The sequence below is a fragment of the Heptranchias perlo genome, chromosome 24 (assembly GCF_035084215.1).
Source record: "Heptranchias perlo isolate sHepPer1 chromosome 24, sHepPer1.hap1, whole genome shotgun sequence".
NCBI classification, from domain to species: Eukaryota; Metazoa; Chordata; class Chondrichthyes; order Hexanchiformes; family Hexanchidae; genus Heptranchias; species Heptranchias perlo.
The window spans coordinates 40,764,962-40,783,241 of record NC_090348.1 but is presented as its reverse complement, the minus strand read 5'-3'; the positions used below and the strand labels follow the sequence as shown (position 1 = coordinate 40,783,241).

Below are 18,280 nucleotides of genomic sequence, written 5' to 3'. Positions count from 1 at the left end.
ATGCAGCGACCAGAGTCCATGTCCAGTCAGATTTTTCAACCCTGCCATCGCCTGGAGGAACATCTTATGAGTACCATAATATAATTGGCTTGATGAGGGGTATCAGTGTTAAAAATGGTGGAGCTCCTCCTTCTCCTTTATTAAATAGGTAGAAATGATATGTTTAAGATAACTGGCAAAAGAACCAGAGGGGAGTTGAGAAATTTTTTTATGCGGTGAGTTGTTATGATCTGGAATGCGCTGCCTGAAAGGGTGGTGGAAGCAGATTCAATAGTAACTTTCAAAAGGGAATTGGATAAGTACTTGAAATGGTAAAACTTGCAGGGCTATGGGGAAAGAGCAGGGGAATGGGACTAATAGGATAGCTCTTTCAAAGAGCCGGTACAGACACAATGGGCCGAATGTCCTCCTTCGGTGCTGTAATATTCTATGATATTTTGACCGATGGCACTGGGCAAACTCCGATGGAAATGACTCACCAAACAGGCGCTGCAAATCCCACAATAATATTCCCAAATTCTCCCTGTGGAACTTTACTATCCAAGGGCAACCCATGATAAGTGTGTGAAAGCCCCTTTACTTCCATTACAGAGCTAGCACTTGTCAATATTTCATCTAGAATCATACAGCACAGAAGAAGGCCATTCGACCCATCTTTGAAAGAGCGATCCAATTAGTCCCACTCCCCTGCTCTTTCCCCATAGCCCTGCAAATTTCTCATCTCCTCTGCTATTTTTTAAAAAGGTGCAGCCAGCATGAAGTGCACATTGTGAAATATTTCATGCTGGATAAACTTGACTTTGAACTCTCAGATTGACTGGTGCATGCTGTTCCACAAGGACCCCCATCTTATCCTCCCAAATTTGAAAGTTCCAGTCCTTTACCTATGCTTGCTACAGCCCGGAGCTATCTGTATTACTCAGGTACTTACATGTTTAGGAAGCTGTGTGCTGATTAACCATCCTAACCATTTATAAGCGATTCTAAGGAAGAGGCAGAGGAGGGAATATTTGCCACGTTGCACAACTGCAGGTTGTCAAGAAATCCCTGAGTACATCCTAGCAAAGGCTCCAAGATTTAAGAATGAAAACATTCTCATGTTTCAACAAATGGTCTGAGAAACAGTCAGAATGAAAACTCAAAGCCTCAAAGCTGCTCAGTGGGGGTAAAATACCGTCCCCGGTTTCATTTTTTAGTCTGTGCTGAGTTAGCTGACCTCAAGCGAGGGGCAGTAGTTAACTTCAGTGGCCCTCAACTGGGAAGAGGGAAATTAGCCAGACTTGGGGCTCCTGATTTCTATCCAGCGACTCCTGCCCGAAAGTGCATTTCAGCATCAGCCTCGCCGTTGATGCCTCACCCTTCCCCTTAACGCCCCTCACACCAGCCAAATAATCTGTCAACAACACCCACCATCGCACCTTCATGTGAAAAGTGGATGGGGGGGGGGGGTGGGAGGCGGGACAGACTTAACCAGTGGAACTGTACACCAGCAAGGGGCATATCTGCAAGGGTCATGCCAGCAAGGGACATGCCAGCAAGGGACATATCTGCAAGGGTCATGCCAGCAAGGGACATACCTGCAAGGGTCATGCCAGCAAGGGACATACCTGCAAGTGTCATGCCAGCAAGGGACATATCAGCAAGGACATATCAGCAAGGGTCATGCCAGCAAGGGACATATCAGCAAGGAACATATCAGCAAGGGTCATGCCAGCAAGGGACATATCAGCAAGGAACATATCTGCAAGGGTCATGCCAGCAAGGGCTGGCTTGCACTTTTTGGAAAAAAGGTGAAAAATGGAGGGGGGGGGGAAGAAATCGCATGGATTACCACAAGCAGTTAGTGAGTTCCTATTCTGGGAAGGACTTGGTGTGGGTGTAAATATGTAGTGTGTGGAGTAGTCCCGGTATTGAGGAGGTGTTGGTAATAAAACCGACTCGGGCGAATCCAGCACCAGTACAGCCAGTTAGTTGTGTGCATGTTTGTTTGTTTGTTGCTAACCCTGCTGAAGTGTGTACACTGACTCCAAGCCACAAAAACAGAACACCTCAGGTAATTTCCCGATATAAAGCACGATTACCTTCAGCGAACGCTGTAACCCATTGGGACTAAAGAACAATTAGCACTCCCTGTGGAGAGCACAGTGCCTCTCCCCTGAGACCCCGGGTATGACTCCCCCGCCCCCCCCCCCCCCCACTCCTAAATTTCCCCATTAACTTTTCTAACCTTTGTTTTACTGTCAGAAATCCACTTAATATGTTACTAGGAATTTCATATTTTAAAAGGGGAGGCGGGGGGGGGTTTAACACCAAAAAAAACGAAAGTGAAAGTTGTATCATGTGGGCTGCTGTAGTCGCGGCGAGGGCTAAGTATGGGCTGCTGCGAGCAATGATCACTTGAAAATCTTCTTTACAAAGATCTGTTTAAGGGGGAAGAAGACACAAAGCGACCGAGGATGGAAGAGCTCCGAATTGGGACTGGAAGGAGGCAGTGAGCTGGCTGTGTCGACCGCTTCTACATGGCTTGGATACAGCTGCTGCTTCTCCTGTGGTCAATTTTTCAGACAGCTCTTGCCCCGGAAGGTAGGCTCGGAACTAATTTAATATATTACTATCTACACGCAGTGACATTACTGTTAAAATAATATATATTATAATGACACCTCTTTTCGAAAGGAACTTGCCTTGTTTATGGTTTCTGTTTCAGAGTACTTTGCCATGTGGTTTGATTCCCTGTTTCTTGTACGGTCCTTGAAATTTCAACTCATTGTAAAATGTTCACTGCTGAGTAGAGTTGCCAACTCTGGTTGGATGTATTCCTGGAGATTTCATCACATAACCTCTTGCCTCCAACTGGCCCACCCAGTCAAACAGTTCCCCCCCCCCCCCCCATCTCCAATACTTTTATAACTAATAAACAAAAGTGTTCAAAGAAAATGAAGAGAAACACTTTTTTAATGCCCCTATTATTTTTCTCCCGGGTTCGCTCGCAGCAGTGTCCAGCAGCTAATTCCTGATGACTCCAGGACAATCCCGGAGGGTTGGCAACCCTACTGCTGAGGGAGATGGAAGTGTTTTGAATTATACTATCAGGTAGGGGTAATTGACAGGGGTCTTACATAGTATTTAAAGCACAGAAACAGGCCATTCGACCCAACAGGCCCATGCCGGTGTTTATGCTCCACACGAGCCACCTCCCACCTTACTTCATCTAACCCTATCAACTTATCCCTCTATTTTCTTCCTCATGTACTTATCTAGCTTCCCCTTGAGAGCCATATATATGAGATTGGCTCAAGGATAGAGGAGGCACAGTAATGTTCTCTGGTATCCTTCCATGGGTAGATTTTGACCTTTGGGTGGCCAGCCAGCTGGCGTTGAAGAGGTCTGGGTATCATTTGAATCCGACAGGCCCGCTTTCCTCTTTTGGCCCACAGGAATGTCGGCCAGTTGGGACGCTGGCGGCAGCTGCGGGTAGGTCCGTGGTGGGGTGGAGGGGGGGTTGCGGGAGGCGAAGTCGAGGGCAGCGAGCTCGGGGCCCACAGTACTTTCGTGGAGCTCGGAGAAGCACTCCTGCTCCTCCTGGCCTCCCCAAAGTAATATGAAACTTAGCTTGGCCGAGCCTCTTCAGCTCTAAATTGGGAGATACACATGAATTGCAGACCAGGAATAGACAGACAGTGGGAGACACAAGAGGAGTTAAATCTGTAATAAGGTTCATATAATGAAGGCTAGAGGCATTAGAAATAAGATGCCAGAACTCGAGGCTGTTGTGGCAATAGTGAACTGCGATGTGGTGAGAATATCAGAAACATGGCTTAATCCAGAGAATGGAAGTGAATTTAACGTTGAGTGTTTAGAAAAGACGGAATGGATAAAAAAGATGGTGTAGCCCTATATGTCATGGACACCTGGGAGGTAGAAGAGGTTGATCCTGTGAGAGGTAGGAAATGAGCTGCTCTGGTTAGACATCGTTGATTCTAAAAAAAAACAAACTAAGACTAGGACTATGCTATAGACCAACTGGTCAGCATAAGCAGGAGTACAGTTTGCTGTATAAGGAGATCGGAAGAGTTTTTTAAGAACAGGAAAGATATTTTAATGGGAGATTTCAAGCAACAAAATATAAACTGGGAAAACCCAAGTGGTTTAGAGCCGGAGTTGGTAGATAAAAGAAGGAAAGGAATGGACTTCTATTGACACAGTGCCTTTCCCGTCCTCAGGGCATCCCAAAGCCGATGGAGTACTTTTAAAATGCAGTCACTGTAGGTAATGTAGGCAAACATAGGATGTAATGCATGATTGCTTCCTGACCTACTGCATCAAGGAAGCCACGAGGAGCAATGCTCATCTTGATCTGGTATTTATTAATGACCCAGAAAAGATACAAGATATGGAAATTGTAGCACTCCAGTGACCACAGAGTGATAAAGTTTGATGTGATCTAGGAGTTAGAAATACCTAAGACTAGGAGCCAAGTATATAATTTTTCAAAATATTGATGAAATGAGAGAACTAAAGCAAATAAATTGGGGGAGGTTTTCCAATAACACTTAGGTTAAATCATGTGGAACACCCTTAAAGGTATAATGCTGAGCATGGAGGTTAAATACATTCCCAAACCAACAAATTCAAACTAAGCAAACGAAATGGATTCACAAACAAATTAAAAATGAGATAAAGAGGAAAAATGGCCTGTACGAATCCTGCCCGGAGAAAAGGAGGGGGTTGCTCGGAATGAAAACAAGAAAATGTAGAAACACGTAAAAAGGATAATCAGAGGGGCAAAGAAAGACCTGCGAAAAGGCATAGCAGGTGAGACTAAGCATAACAGAAAAAATTGTGTCAGTACCACAACAAACAAGAGGGCATACAGAGAATCGGTGAAAACCCATAAAAGATGCAAATGGACATGAAACTGAAGATGAACATAAAATAGTAAATACTCTCAATGATTACTTCTTCCAAATATTCACAAGAGAAGACGCAAGCAACATGTCCTCCCAGGTAAAATCAATGACTTCATCATAAATGTGATAAAAGTCCTAGACAGGCTAAATGGATTCAAAACAAATAAATCCCCAGGGATAGATAATATTTATCCTAGCGTGCTGACAGAGAGGTAGCGACGAGATCTGTGAGGCACTGACAATCATTATAAGGGGTCACTGGACACTGGGGAGGTACCAGTAGATTGGAAGCAGGCTAATGTGGTACCCATATTCAAAAAGGACGACAAGACAGACACAGGCAACTACAGACCTAGTAGTCTTCCATTTCATATAAAATAGTGGAATTGATTATCAAGAGTAAACATGAGGATCATCTGTACAACAAGAATCTAGTTATCAGCAGTCAGCATGGATTCAGAAGGGGAAGATCCTGTCTGACCAAGCTTCTCAACTTCTTTAAGGAAGTGACAACTTAAGTGGTCAATGGGAAACCCTATGACATGCTGTACGTCGACTTCCAAAAGTTGCTAACTTGAGAAATGTGTTCTAAAGTGTTTTGCAACTTCCTTGCCGATTGTGTGGTCAGGTTTGCCCATGGTATCTTAAGCTGTATGTCAGGGTTCTAAGCCACCTGCCAGAGTCATGCTCCAGCATCACTAAAAAGCAGATTATCGAGTCATTATCACATTGCTGTTTGTGGGACCCTGCTGTGCACAAACTGGCTGCCGCATTTCCTACATTGCAGCAGTGCCTTCAAAATGTATTTCACTGCCTGTAAGGCACTTTGGGACATCCTGAGGATGTGAAAGGTTGTGAAATGCAAGTTCCTTCTTTTCTTTCATGTCTAACATCTCCTACACGACCTATGTGGCAATGGGTAGGGGTGTTGTCACAACACACTAGCAAACTGCTTCGCATAACCTGGCTTGCCAGAGAACGTGACTGAAACCCTAGAAAACTTTTTCTAGTCTGCTGTTTCTGTGAGGGGAATTGCTGAGCTACAGGAGTGATTTCACCCACCATTTTACTTTCAGCCAAGAGATCTAGAGCATTGTTCTCCTCGCCTTGCCCCAGTCACACATGATACATAGGGTCAACTCCTCATGAGCACGGTAAGGATTTAGCATGTTTACACGGTAGACCCAGCACTTTCAGGTATCTCAATTATGTAATCCAACTCAGTACATCTCTCCATCACTGTGTACGAACCTGCAGCAAATCTTGAGAGGGGCGTGCTGGCCTCCACGTTTGAATCGCCAATATGCGTTCAATTGCATGAATCTCTGCTCCAAGAGCACTGATCCTTCTAGTAGTTGTTACCATTTCAAGCAGTACAGGATAATATTCTCATGTTCAGCATCAAGGATCATTCCCATAAGTCAGCTCACTCCTTACGAACTGAAGTAGGTCCTTGTACACACGGTATCTGAGAGTGGAGCAATGCCTAGGGGTCAAATAGAACATCCTTGTCGCTGTTAGTTGCTCACTGGAAATGACACAAACCCTCTTGTATCTTCCTAATTCTTTGAATGAAAGCCATACTACACTTTCGAGCCATGTGCCTTGGGCCACAACTCACAAATCAGGTTTAATTATAAGTCAAAGTTAAACAACTACAAAAGATCAACACAACAGTTTTCGCTTGATGAATTCAGTAACTGTTGCAAAATAAATAAGTGTTTCTGAATTCCAGTAGATTTTGAAAGTTGTGCAGTTACTTTAATTCAGTCAGTGAAGTAAAGTCTTAACATTAACTCATATGTTCACCGAGCATTTTCCATGAGCCCCAGCTCATTCAACTGCACGGTGAGCAGGGAACCCCTGACGAACTATGGAAGGCAGGGCTCAGCTGTATCCCTCGTCCTCTCTGGGGTTCAAACCAGTGGCGTAACTTGCAATGGTGCAAGAAGTGCAGTAGCGCCTGGGCCCACAAGGTTATGGAGGCCCAACCGATTGGCGGATTGTCAGGGATACTTACCTGTACGTTGCGTTATGTTCTGAAGCTGCTGACCCCCCACCCCCACCCCGACCCCCCTCAACCGTGGTGACGTTACTTGCCGCGTCCATTGCATGGGATCTGTAGATGGTGGCACGAGAGAGTGAGAGCGTTTTGGGGCCGAGAGTGGGAGCAGGCAATTAACAGGAACAGGTGGTCGTGGCCATCAGTGTTGATATACATATTGAAAAGCTGAGGCCCCAGTACAACTTGACATAGTGAAGGGAGGTTTGCAAAATTACAAAGGCGTCTATCCACTGCACTCTCGTCAAGATCCCTTCTAGATGTCTGGGCAACACCACTTGTCACAGCCCGTCAGAGTACGCACCTTTTATTCCTACTCTCTGTATCCTACCTCACAACCAATTGCCAACCCATGTCACAAGGTTTCCTTCAATTCTGTGCATATGCACTTTTGCTAATAATCTCTTGTGCGGAACCTTATCAAATGGCTTCTGGAGGTCCACTTAGATAACATCCATAGACGCTCCCCTGCCCACTATGTTAGTGACCTCCTCAAAAAATTCAACTAGATTAGTCAGAGATGACCTACCCTGTAAAAATCAATGCTGACTCTCTTGATCAGTTGATACTTGTTCAAACGCTCAGTCACTCTGTAGATTCCAGTAACTTCACAACTGACGTTAAACTGACAGGTCTATAATTTCCTGGTTTCTCCCTTCCTCTCTTAAATAATGTACAACAAAGAACTTTCAAATAATCGCGAGTAAAATCATGTCCCTGCTGAAAATCATCTATTCCTCTTTCATTCCTCTTGACCACGAATGGAAGATCGAACTCTTACTTGCCACATTTATTTTTTTTTAATTGAAGATTAGTCTATAAATGACTATTACGTGAAAATTCTGGGGCAACTTGATATAGTGAAGGGAGGTTTTGCAAAATTACAAAGGCGTCTATCCACTGCACTCTCGTCAAGATCCCGTCTTGAGCACAAACAAAGCTCAAACATTTATCAGGCTTGGCCACAATAAATACGGCCAAAAGAGCTTGTCGTGCATGTGTAATATATTTGCTTAATGAAGCTGATGATTGCGAAGCAAACAATCGTCAAGTTAATCTATTTAATTAAAGGTTTGAAGACTTTCAGGCTATGATATGGAGGCAATGTTGCCCGCATTTTCATTCAACAACAACAACTTGCATTTATATAGCGCTTTTAACATAGGAAAATGCCCCAAGGTGCTTCACAGGAGTGTAATCAGGCAAAAATTGACACAGAGCCAAAGAAGGAGACATAAGGACAGGTGACCAAATGCACGGTCAAGGAGGTAGCGACTTAAAGGCGACGCAGAGGTTTACGGAGGGTATTCCAGAGTTTAGGGCCTATACGGCTGAAGGCACGGCCACCAATGGTGGAAGGGATTGGGGATGCAATGGAGGCCAGAGTCGGAGGAACGCAGAGTTGGAGGAACGCAGAGTTCTTGGAGGGTTGTATGGCTGGAGAAGATTACAGAGATAGGGAGGGGGGAGGTCATGGAGGGATTTGAGGCCTTGGTGGACTGGGAGTTACAGGGATGATGGGTGAGCGGGACCTGGTGCGAGTTAGGATACGTGCAGCAGAGTTTAGGATGGAGGGTGGGAGATGGGAGGCTGACCAGGAGGACATTGGAATAGTCGCGTCTGGAGGTAACAAAAGCTTGGATGAGAGTTTCAGCAGCAGATGGGCTCAGACAGGGATGGAGACAGGCGATATTATGGAGGTAGAAATAAGCGTCCTTTGGTGATGGAGAGGATCTGGGGTTGGAAGCTCAGCTTCAGGTCAGATAGGACGCCAAGGTTGCGAACAGTCTGGTTCAGCCTGACACATTGGCCAGAGAGGGGATGGAATCGGTGGCGAGGTAATGGAGTTTGTGGTGGGGGCAATAGCTTCAATCTGCCCAACATTTAACTGGAGGAAATTGCAGCTCATCCAGGACTTGGTGTCGGACAAGCAGGCTGACAACACAGAGGCAGTAAAAGGGTCGAGAGAGGTAGTGGTGAGGTACAGCTGAGTGTCATCACCGTGCATGTGGAACCTGATGTCTTGTCTTTGGATGATGTCGCCGAGGGGCAGTAGTAGATGAAAAATAGGAGGGGGATAAGAATAGATCTTGGGGGACGCCAGTGATAACGGAGCGAGGGCGGGAAGAGAAGCCATTTCAGGAGATTCTCTGGCTACGACTGGATAGGTAAGATTGGAACGAGGCGAGGGCAGTCCCACTCAGCTGGACAATGGAGGAGAGGCTGCGTAAGAGGATGGCGTAGTCGACCGTTTCGAAGGCTGCAGAGAGGTTGAGAAGGATGAACTGGGATAGTTTCACAGTTACATAGGATGTCATTTTTGACGTTGATTAGGGCCGTTTCAGTGCTGTGGCGGGGCAGAAACCTGATTAGAGAGGTTCGAACTTGGAGTTGCGGGGAAGATGGACATGGATTTGGGAGGCTACAAGACATTCAAGGACTTTGGAGAATGTGCCATCCCCATGTGTGCCTTTCAGTGCCAAAGGACGACATTGTTGAGAGTATAATTTATCGTAAATGTAATTTTAATGGGTTTAATTCACACGGCTAGCGGTTTCACGCTATTTGGTAAGCAGAAAACAAAGGTGGATGGATGGACAGCTGGTTAGAATTCGATTCAGTCACTGAGCCGAAGCCATATATCCTGTAAACCATCTGCATGATTGACATATTAGAAAGATTTTCAGGAAAAAGAATAATAGCTGAAAGTCCAACAGTTAGTATTTTCGTAATTTCATTGTGAAATTAAAGGGCAATAGGTATCTTCATCTCTACCTTTCTGCCATTGCCTTAGACAACAGGGCAGTATTACTGGTTTCAATGCCTCTGATTTGTTTTCAACACTTTATTTTTAATACTGGGTACTCAAAGTCAAGATTGGCAACTATTTTATAGTATCACAAGTGCAATATAATTCAAAGTATAATGACACATCACAAAAGTGATCTGTAAAAATACAACTTTATAATGTATGACCATAGAAATGAGAATTGGCTCCACGGGTTTGGTCACCATGTGATTGAGAGCTTTTCAAAATGTTACAGGCCAATTATTCGACATTTGAAATGTACCTTAGAGAGATATATTGGAAAAAGTCAATTTTTATGTAGCAAACTAATGGCTACAAAGGACAACATATAATAGTTGAATCTTTAGCAAGGCAGGCATAATTAGCAGTACTGTAATGGTGCATCAGTTGGCGTGTGTACTACTTGCTCTGTACCTGTAAGTATTTTTGAGCAATGGAGGTCAAATTGGAGTTCTCTTCCGCAAAATTACTTTCATGTTAGCTAATCACTGGACCGAATGGGGTGTAAATTCTCCTGGGGCAGTATTGTACCTCTTTATCTATTTTTATCCTATCCAATACCGCTACTATCTCCTCCTTCACTGCTACAACGGCAGCATCCTCTTCTCTAGTGAAGACGGATGCAAACCATTCATTTAGTGCCTCAGCCATACCCTCTGCCTCCATAAGAACATCTTTTTTGTTCCTAATCGGTCTCACCCTTCCTTTGACTACCCTTTTAGTATTTATATGTTTATAAAAGGCTTTTGAGTTCCTTTTATGTTTGCCGCTAATCTATTCTCATAGTCTCTGCCCCTCTTATTCCCTTTTTTAGATCTCCTCTGTACTTTCTGTACTCAGCCTGGTTCTCTACTGTATTATGAACCTCCGTTTTCTGTTTCATTTTAATCTCTATTTCTTTAGTCATCCAGAGAGCTCTAGCTTTCGATGCCCTTCTTTCCCCCTCATAGGGATGTGTCTACTCTACCTGAATCAACTCTTCCTTGAAGGCCTCCCATTGTTCAATTACTGTTTTATAGGAACAGGAGTAGGCCATTCAGCCCCTCGAGCCTGCTCCGCCATTTAATAAGATCATGGCTGATCTGTGATCTAACTCCATATACCTGCCTTTGGCCCATATCCCTTAATACCTTTGGTTGCCAAAAAGCTATCTATCTCAGATTTAAATTTAGCAATTGAGCTAATATCAATTGCCGTTTGCGGAAGAGAGTTCCAAACTTCTACCACCCTTAGTGTGTAGAAATCTCACTGCCTAATCTCATTGCCTACCAACTTTTGATTCCAATCCACCTGGACAAGATCCCTTTTTAACTCACTGCAATTTGACCTCCTCCAGTTAAGTATTTTCACATTTGATTGTTCCTCGTCCTTTTCCATAACTATTCTAAACCTAATGATATTATGATCACTGTTCCATAAATGCTTCCCCACTGAAAGATGCTCCACCTGCCCCACTTCATTCCCAGGAACTAGATCCAGCACGGTTTCCTTCTTGGTTGGACTGGAAACACACTGTTCCAGAAAGTTCTCTTGAACATATTTCAGGAATTCCTCCCCTCTTTGCACTTTACACCGTTATTGTCCCAGTCTGTATTGGGATAATTCTATAGTTCTTGCATCTTTAATTTGCCTGCAAATTTTCTCCTCTATCTCCTTCCCACTATTTGGTGGCCTATAGTAAACACCCATTAGTGTAATAGCTCCTCTATTGTTCCTTAATTCTAACCAAATAGACTCTGTCTTTGACCCCTCAACTACATCATCCCTTTCCAGTGCTATAATAGTTTCTTTGGTCAGCAATGCCACCCCCTCCCCCTCCTTTCTTTCTGTCCCTATCTTTCCTTGTTGCCAGGAATATTAAATACCCAATCCTCCACTTCTTTGAGCCAGATCTCTGTTATTGCCACTATATCATCGTCCCATGTGGCGACTTGAGCCTGCAGCTCACCAACCTTATTTACTACGCTACATGAGTTTAAGCACATGCATCTTAGATTGCCTCGCATTTGCCTCCTGTCTGATCCCTCCTATTTCTGAACTATTCTAGTGCTACTTGTCTCTGCCAGCCCTCTGTGCACCTTGTTTCTCCTCTCTAATGTTTCATCCTGGTGCCCATCCCGCTGCCAAATTAGTTTAAACCCTCTCCCACAGCGCTAGTTAACCCCCTCCACAAGGACATTGGTCCCAGCGTTGTCCTTTGTAGTCATTACTCTTCTACAAAAGCATTGACTTTTCCAATATATCTCTTATCAGGCACAGTTCAAGTGTCAAATAATTGCTCTACAACATTGTGATGTTTACTCTTCAGGCACTTTTGCATTGCATCAGACCTGTGGTAATGCTGCTGGGTCGTCTGAGTGAAGATTTTGCACAGCTAGCTGCAGACCAAATGTAAGGCTGCCCGGACTCAACAAGACCTGTTACCGAAAAGATCCACTCTAGCCATCGGGGCAAGATCTGCGCTCGGGGTACCAAGCTGCACTAGCTCAGTATTGGAGCACTCTTTGATTTACACCCATTGCTCGCTGATGAAGAACTCTCATGTATCCATACCCCCCCTCAATGGGTGTCTGTGTCTCTGTGTCTTCATCAATCTCCTCCCCCACTCACAACACAATTTCAGAACCGGGAAGGGGTTTCCAGGGGTGGCTTGCCTTATGGAGCTCCAGTACAAAGGTTCAGTTTGGGGCCCCTACGTTCTTTTTTTCTATCACAGGATCCACTCGGGGCCTCTGACTGGCTTGAGGCAGTTGCTATGGGTTGCATGGTCCTAACCACCCCTGGGGGAGGGGTCACTAACCTATTCTTGCACCAGGGCCCCCTGAGGCTTTGTTATGCCATCGGTTCAAACTGGGAACAAAGGAAATCAAAAAACTGCATCGCACGATTAAATGCAGCTGTCACTCGCAGTAAGTTTCAAAAACTAAACCTTTATGCTAAACCTTTATAAAACACTTTTTTAGGCCTCAGCTAGAGTATTGTGTTCAATTCTGAGCACCAAACTTTAGGAAGAATGTCAAGGCCTTAGAGAGGGTGCAGAAGAGATTTACTGGAATGGTACCAGGGATGAGGGACTTCAGTTATATGGAGAGACTGGAGAAGCTGGGATTGTTCTTGAAACAGAGAAGGTTAAGGGGAGATTTGATAGAAGTGTCCAAAATCATGAACGGTTTTGATAGAGTAAATGAGGAGAAACTGTTTCCAGTGGCAGAAGGGTCGGTAAGCAGAGGATGTAGATTTAAGGTGATTGGCAAAAGAGCCAGAGGCAACATTTTTTTTTACGCTGCAAGTTGTGATGATCTGGAATGTACTGTAAAGGGTGGTGGAAGCAGATTCAATAGTAACTTTCAAAAGGGAATTGGATAAGTACTTGAAGGGAAAAAATTTAAAGGGCTATGGGGAAAGAGCAGGGAAATGGGACTAATTGGATAGCTCTTTCAAAGCACTGGCACAGGCACAATGGGCCGAATGGCCTCCTCCTGTGCTGTACCCACTATGATACTACTCTGTTTGGAAGTTTGTTCCACACGTTGATCACTGTGTGAAGAACAACTTCCTGATATCAACATTAAAATGACCTTTTATTAGTTTGAATCTGTGTCTTCTTGTTCTACTCCCATAATTTAAATTTTACTTAAGTGTCAGCCTTAGCTGACTGGTAGCACTCTTGGCTCTGGATCAGAAGTTTGTTGATTCAAGCCACACTCCAGGTACTTGAGCACATAATCTAGGCTACAGTAAGGGCACTTTCAGGATGGAACAATTATGATGGACTGAATGGCCTTCCTCAAATGTAATTATCTTGTGATCTGAGAAAAGACCTCCCCTCATTGTAACAGGCTACGTTCAATTTAACAGACCTGAAAGTCAACACAGTTTATGGCACAATCAGTGCACTGCGCTGGCTCGGTGGCCTGTCATTTACCTGGTTTTGACAAGAAGGCTGGATGTTGTCATTCATTTCCTTGTGTAGACAACTAATACTGAAGTATCAAAACATAAGGCTCTCAGAATCTGTCTCCAATCATCCACCCGTCCTTTTTTTAGGACAAATCCAAGCTGTGAGAATGCAAGAGTGGACAGATATGACCTTGATTTAACATCCCATCTGAAGGACAGATTTCAGGTCAAAATCCTGGAACTCCCTTCCTAACAGCACTGTGGGAGAACCGTCACCACACGGACTGCAGCGGTTCAAGAAGGCGGCTCACCACCACCTTCTCGAGGGCAATTAGGGATGGGCAATAAATGCTGGCCTCGCCAGCGACGCCCACATCCCGTGAACGAATAAAAAAAAAGGAATTTTTCTTTAGCTTTAGATATACAGCAAAATATATCGACTGCAGCCCCCAGCTAAATATACTACAGCCACTAGCACTTCTGTACCCAGAGGGTCGTGTTTAAATGCTGCGATTAAACTACTTAGGAAAAATAATAAAAATGGGCAATGGAGATCACTCATTATTAATTTGGGCTTTTAAAATAAGTTTGGATTCACACTCAAAAGTAAAAAGCCTTGTTGCAGGCCTATGATCACATGTCTGTTGGTTAATAATAGAGTCATTCCAAGGAAATTATCAAACAGCGTTCCTGGCAGTGTTCCTCCCAAACTATATGTGAATTCTTTTGGTATTAAAGTTTTTCTGATTAATACCCTCCAATTCATTGAAGTCTCCACGTGCCACACATTATTCCCCAGCCTAGAGGGCAGGCAGACTGCCTGCTGCCAGGCCAACCAGCCCCCTTGGAGCTGTTTGAGAGAGTGGCCTGTGGAGACTTCCCTTCTGATTTGTTTTGTCTGCCTTCCTGATGGTCTGAGCCAAATCTTGTTTAACTAACTAAGTATGTAGGGTAGTGACAGATTTTGTCAAAGATATAGAATCATTTTGGAAAAACCCTGTGCAGATACGAGCAGAGAAAAACCATCACGAGGTTGGTCAGTCTGAGTTCTAAGGAAAGATTGGAGAAACTTGGGCTTTTTGTACTGATGTACATAAGATTGTTAAAGGAATGGGAAAAGTAAACTTGGAGTATTACTTTCAAGAAGGACCTTGCATTTATATAGCATCTTTCACATCCACAGGACATTCCAAAGTGCTTCACAATGAAGTACTTTTGAAGTGTAGTCACTGTTGCAATGTAGGGAAACGCAGCAGCCAATTTGTGCACAGCAAGCTCCCACAAAACAGCAATGTGACAATGATCAGATAATCTGTTTTAGTGATGTTGGTTGAGGGATAAATATTGGCCAGGACGCCAGGAAAACTCCCCTGCTCTTGTTGAATAGTGCCGTAGGATATTTTAGGTGCACCTGAGAGGGCAGACAGGGCTTCGTTTTAACGTCTCATCCGAAAGATGGCATCTCCGACAGTGCAGCACTCCCTCAGTACTGCACTGAAGTGTCAGCCTAGATTATGTGCTCAAGTCCCTGGAGTGTGGCTTGAATCCACAAGCTACTGATCCAGAGATGAGCGTGCTTCCAATGAGCCAAGGCTGACGCTTAAGTCAAATTTAAATTATGGGAGTAGAACAAGAAGATTCAAACTAATAAAAAGGTTATTTTAATGTTGATATCAGGAAGTTGTTCTTCACACAGAGTGATCAACGTGTAGAAAAAACTTTCAAATAGAGTAGTGGAAGTGAAACCCTGAACTCATTTAAGAAGCAATTTTATGCTACAATTAGGGCACTTTCTGGATGGATCAATTAAGATGGTCTGAATGGCCTTCCTTCTCTGTAATTATCTTGTGAGCTGTGAAAAGACCTCCCCTCTTTGTAATACGCTACGCGTTTAACTTGACAGACCTGAAAGTCAACATAGTTCATGGCACAGACAATCGGTGCACTACGCTGGTTCCAGAGCCTGTCGGGCTATGGTGGATATTTGTCATTTACTTGGTTGGACAAGAAGGCTGGATGTTGTTATTCAATTCCTTGTGTAGACAACTAATACTGAAGTGTTCGTTAATAATCTTTAAACCTTGGAAGTGTGACGCTAAAAACAAAACCAGCCAATGGAAAAAAAATTATGGATATTTCTGAAATATTAATCACCAAATTGGGGATGAGCACGTAGACCTCCTCGAGCATGTTAATGGCAATTTTGTTTTATTTTGTGATTGGCGGAAAGCATTGAAATGTTTCTTTTATAGGAGCAGTACTGTACTGCAGTGTTAATAGTGACAGTATCAATCATGTGATTTTTCTTATGTGCGTTGTCTTCTGGCCTGACTGCATTGACCTATGCTGAGCTACTGTTCCACAGGCACTGATAGCCCTCCTAAACCTCATCCAAGTGCTCATTCTTCTTGTGTAAGCTTTAGCAGGCTATTTGGCTGTGCAAGGAATCTCAAGCCAGCCACCTGACATCCAAATGTACAACTAGTTATTGATAAGGCATGTGAATCCCAGCTAATTTTTATCGTCTTCTTAGCCCAAAGATACCCAGGCTATTTGAGGTGAGCAACCTAAAAAATGATTCTGGGTTTGAGGAATTTCAGGTATGAGGAAAGATTAGGGGAACTGGACTTGTTTTTTTTAGAAAAGAGGAAGGTATGAGGTGATACAGTTTAAGTTTTTTTTTTATTCGTTCATGGGATGTGGGCGTCGCTGGCGAGGCCAGCATTTATTGCCCATCCCTAATTGCCCTTGAGAAGGTGGTGGTGAGCCACCTTCTTGAACGGCTGCAGTCCGTGTGGTGAAGGTCCTCCCACAGTGCTGTTAGGAAGGGAGTTCCAGGCTTTTGACCCAGCGACGATGAAGGAACGGCGATATATTTCCAAGTCGGGATGGTGTGTGACTTGGAGGGGAACGTGCAGGTGGTGTTGTTCCCATGTACCTGCTGCTCTTGTTTCAATATTGAAAAGAGAATTGACAAAGTTGATCGAGACAATTTGTTCAATGTGATAAAGAGTTCAAATAACAGGAAACACAAGGTAAAAATTAGGAGTATATTATAGTATGGTAGTAGGTACAGCCCATCATGCCTGTGCCAGCTCTTTGAAAGAGCTATCCAATTAGTCCCATTCCCCAGCTCTTTCCCCATAGCCCTGTACATTTTTTCCCTTCAAGTTTTTAAAGTATACAGGAAAATCAAGGCGACCATTTTCATTCAAAACATAACAAGTCTTGTGGAATACGTTTCCAGGGATGCAAACAGCATAAATGGGTTCAAGAGACAATTGGATATGTTTTTGGAGAGAGAATGGATTGAAGGGTGTGGTAAAAAGGTGGGTGAGTGCAACAGACCTATCGGAAAGGAATGGCCTTTCCCCAACCCTGTTCATGTTTGTTATAATCCAGGCCAATTCCCAACACTTTCTCCTGATACTCATCATAACAGGCAGATTCCACAAACAGGCACACGCCTCTTGGAAACCCAGAACTTAACCTGATGCGTGTATGAGGGAATTCAATTATGTAGAGAGATTGGAGAAGCTGGGATTTACCTGCCTTTGCTCCATATTCCTTGATACCCCTACTCATTCTATCGATCTCAGTCTTGAAAATTTTAACTGACCCCCAGCATCCACAGCGTTCTGAGGGAGCGAGTTCCAGATTTTCACTACACTTTGCGTGAAAAAGTGCTTCCTGATTTCACTCCCTAAATGGGCGAGCTCTAATTTTAAGATTATACCCCCACCAGAGGAAATAGTTTCTCTGTATCTACACAATCGAATCCCATTATCATTTTAAACACCTCAATTAGGTCACCCCACAACCTTCTAATCTCAAGAGAACACAAGCCAAGTTCATATGACCTCTTAATTTAACCCTTTAAGCCCTGGTATCATTCTGGTGAATCTGAGCTGCACCCCCTCCAAGGCCAGTATATCCTTCCTGAGGTGTAGTGCTCAGAACTAAACTCCAGATGCGGTCTAACCAGAGTTTTATACAACTGTAACATAACTTCCACCCCATTAAATTCCAGCCCCCCCAAGATAAAGGCTAACATTCCATTAACCTTTTTGATTATTTTTTGTACCTGTCCAGTAGCTTGTAGTGAGTTCTGTACATGGACTCCATAATCTCTCTGCTCCTCCAAAGTTTCGAGCTTCTCACCATATGGAAAATACTCTGATCTGTCTTTGTTAGGTCCAAAGTGAGTGACCTCACATTTCCCTACATTGAACTCCATCTTCCACAGTTTTGCCCACTCACTTAATCTATCAATGTCCCTTTGCAACTTTCTTCTCTCATCCACACTACTTACAGTGCCACCTAACTTAGTGTCGTAACAATATAGCTACACTGAAAGAGCAGTAGGGTATTGGCTCGTCATAACTTAAGCTGCAGATATACCAAACATTCCATCGTTTGTATAGCGAAAGACCATGGCACAAACTGTGGGGATTGTCCCTCATTTCTTGTGGAGAAATTGCAGGGTAATGTGGCTGTGTTGGTGCTCCAATAATAATATGATAAATTGCTTTAAAATTGTTTCTGTAGTATCCTACTAATTCACAGAGGTACTCCTCTTCTTCCTTTGATTTGCCTCTC

The 18,280-nt window shown here is 43.8% G+C and overlaps 2 protein-coding genes across 14 annotated transcripts in view; one reads left to right on the top strand and one right to left on the bottom strand.

Moving 5' to 3' along the window:
- The window catches only part of fbxo18 (F-box DNA helicase 1), a 170,039-nt gene that overhangs the window by 13,651 nt on the left and 138,108 nt on the right, over positions 1-18,280 (bottom strand). For 8 of the 9 annotated variants that reach the window (XR_010967095.1, XR_010967092.1, XR_010967093.1 and 5 more), the window contains one exon: positions 6,162-6,396. The exons of the other annotated variant lie outside the window; for it this stretch is intronic. The gene's annotated coding sequence lies outside the window, so the exon portion shown is untranslated. The remainder of the gene's footprint in view (positions 1-6,161; positions 6,397-18,280) is intronic. 9 annotated transcript variants of the gene reach the window in all.
- LOC137341723 (interleukin-15 receptor subunit alpha-like) overlaps positions 1-18,280 on the top strand; it is an 83,796-nt gene that overhangs the window by 2,320 nt on the left and 63,196 nt on the right. For 4 of the 5 annotated variants that reach the window (XM_068005160.1, XM_068005162.1, XM_068005161.1 and 1 more), the window contains exon 1: positions 2,354-2,583. In XM_068005160.1, the coding sequence (XP_067861261.1) occupies positions 2,520-2,583 (64 nt within the window). In that variant the 5' untranslated portion in view covers positions 2,354-2,519. Of the gene's footprint in view, positions 1-2,353; positions 2,584-18,280 lie in introns of those variants that run through there. The other variant, XM_068005159.1, reaches the window with a different exon arrangement.